Here is a 2,500-nt window from a genome sequence, read left to right on the forward strand (position 1 = left end):
TGTAGTTGAGTGGTAGCTCCACTGCTAGGTTGTGTGTGTGTGTGTGTGTGTGTGTGTGTGTGTGTTACCTGGTGTGTGTGTAGCTGATCTCTGAGGTGTGTGTAGTTGAGCGGTAGCTCCACTGCTAGGTTGTGTGTGTGTGTGTGTGTGTGTGTGTGTGTGTGTGTGTTACCTGGTGTGTGTGTAGCTGATCTCTGAGGTGTGTGTAGTTGAGCGGTAGCTCCACGGCCAGGTTGTGTGTGTGTGTGTGTGTGTGTGTGTGTGTGTGTGTGTGTGTGTGTTACCTGGTGTGTGTGTAGCTGTTCCCTGAGGTGTGTGTAGTTGAGCGGTAGCTCCACTGCTAGGTTGTCCTCCATGCGCTGCAGGAAACTCATCCAGCTCTCACAGCGCTGCTCAAAGCCCTGCTGCTGCAGACACTCCGCCTGCAGCTCACTACACACACACACGTACGCACACACACACACACACACACACACACACACACACACCACGTAATACACACACACACACACACACACACACACACACCATGTAACACACACACACATACATCAGGTAACACACACACACACACACACACACACACACACACACACACACACAGAGAAATGCACAAAATGGAGTGCATGTATTAATATTAAATCTAAATGCTAAATGTTGTAGGAGTTGTCTGTGGCTCCACTGCGCCCCCTAGAGGTGAAGCTGCTCCACTGCGCCCCCTAGAGGTGAAGCTGCTCCACTGCGCCCCCTAGAGGTGAAGCTGCTCCACTGCGCCCCCTAGAGGTGAAGCTGCTCCACTGCGCCCCCTAGAGGTGAAGCTGCTCCACTGCGCCCCCTGCTCACCTGCATCTCTCCAGAGCACGAGCAGAGGCTGCTGCCCACTTCCTGTTCAGGTTCTGAAGCCTCTGATTGGTGGACTCACTCAGAGGGCGGGTGTAGCTGAGGTCATTCAGCCAATCCAAGTCCGGAGAAAGGGCACTCAGGTCCAGCAGCCCAGACTGTGGAATCAGACAGATCAGCAGACAGATTCCATCAAACCATATCAGACTACATCATCAGACTACATCAGACTACATCAGACCACATCAGACCACATCAGACTACATCAGACCACATCAGACTACATCAGACCACATCAGACCACATCAGACTACATCAGACTACATCAGACCACATCAGACTACATCAGACTACATCAGACCACATCAGACCACATCAGACTACATCAGACCACATCATCAGACTACATCAGACTACATCAGACTACATCAGACCACATCAGACCACATCAGACTACATCAGACCACATCATCAGACTACATCAGACTACATCAGACTACATCAGACCACATCAGACCACATCAGACTACATCAGACTACATCAGACCACATCAGACTACATCAGACTACATCAGACCACATCAGACTACATCAGACCACATCAGACCACATCACACCACATCAGACTACATCAGACCACATCAGACTACATCAGACTACATCCGTCTACATCAGACTACATCAGACTACATCAGACTACATCAGACCACATCACACCACATCAGACTACATCAGACTACATCAGACTACATAAGACTACATCAGACTACATCTACATCAGACTACATCAGACTACATCAGACTACATCAGACTACATCAGAATACATCAGGCTACATCAGACTACATCATCAAACTACATCGGTCTACATCAGGCTACATCAGACTACATCTACAACACACTACATTAGACTACATCACACCACATCAGACTACATCACACCACATCAGACTAGCTAGGAATACTAGCTCTAAAACTCATCCTTCTTTGTGTGTGTGTGTGTGTGTGTGTGTGTGTGTGTGTGTCTCAGACCTCTGCTACATCAGTAAGCTGTGGCTCTGAGATGTTCTCTGTCCTTTGCCAGTCGTCCAGATGTTTCTCTAGAGTTGAAAACAAACCGTCAAACTCCTGCAGCTGCTTCAAGTCCTCCTGCAGAGATGGGGGAGAGGGAGAGGGAGGGAGGGAGAGATGGAGAGAGAGATGGAGTGAGTGAGAGAGAGAGAGACAGAGAGAGGGAGAGGGAGAAAGAGAGATTTAGAGAAAGGGAGAATGAGGAGAGAGAAAGAAAGAGGGTGGGAGAGAGATGGAAAAGAAAAGAAAGTGGAGAGAAAGAGACAGAGGAGAGAGACAGAGAGAGAGAGAGAGAGAGAGAGAGAGAGAGGAAGAGAGAGAGAAAAGATGTAGAAGAACAGAGATCTAAAGTCAGTCAGGTACGATGTTTACTCCATATGTTGTGAGAGTGTGTGTGTGTGTGTGTGTAGTATATATGTGTGTGTGTGTGTGTGTGTGTGTGTGTGTAGTATAAATGTGTGTGTGTGTGTGTGTGTATGTGTAGTATATATGTGTGTGTGTGTGTGTGTGTGTGTGTGTGTGTGTGTGTGTGTGTGTGTTGAGATGGGCTGTGTACCTGCAGCTCTCCTCTCTTTACTGATAGGGCTTG

At 48.3% G+C, this 2,500-nt stretch overlaps 1 protein-coding gene across 4 annotated transcripts in view; it reads right to left on the reverse strand.

Annotated features, from left to right (window-relative positions):
* LOC134067778 (nesprin-2-like) overlaps window positions 1-2,500 on the reverse strand; it is a 67,069-nt gene that overhangs the window by 46,962 nt on the left and 17,607 nt on the right. For all 4 annotated transcript variants that reach the window (XM_062523214.1, XM_062523213.1, XM_062523212.1 and 1 more), the window contains 4 exons: window positions 2,468-2,500; window positions 1,873-1,989; window positions 844-998; window positions 285-432 (listed from right to left, as the gene is read on the reverse strand). The exon at window positions 2,468-2,500 is cut by the window's right edge and continues 150 nt beyond it. In XM_062523214.1, the coding sequence (XP_062379198.1) occupies window positions 285-432; window positions 844-998; window positions 1,873-1,989; window positions 2,468-2,500 (453 nt within the window). The remainder of the gene's footprint in view (window positions 1-284; window positions 433-843; window positions 999-1,872; window positions 1,990-2,467) is intronic.

This window comes from Sardina pilchardus, chromosome 20, assembly GCF_963854185.1.
Source record: "Sardina pilchardus chromosome 20, fSarPil1.1, whole genome shotgun sequence".
NCBI lineage: Eukaryota > Metazoa > Chordata > Actinopteri > Clupeiformes > Clupeidae > Sardina > Sardina pilchardus.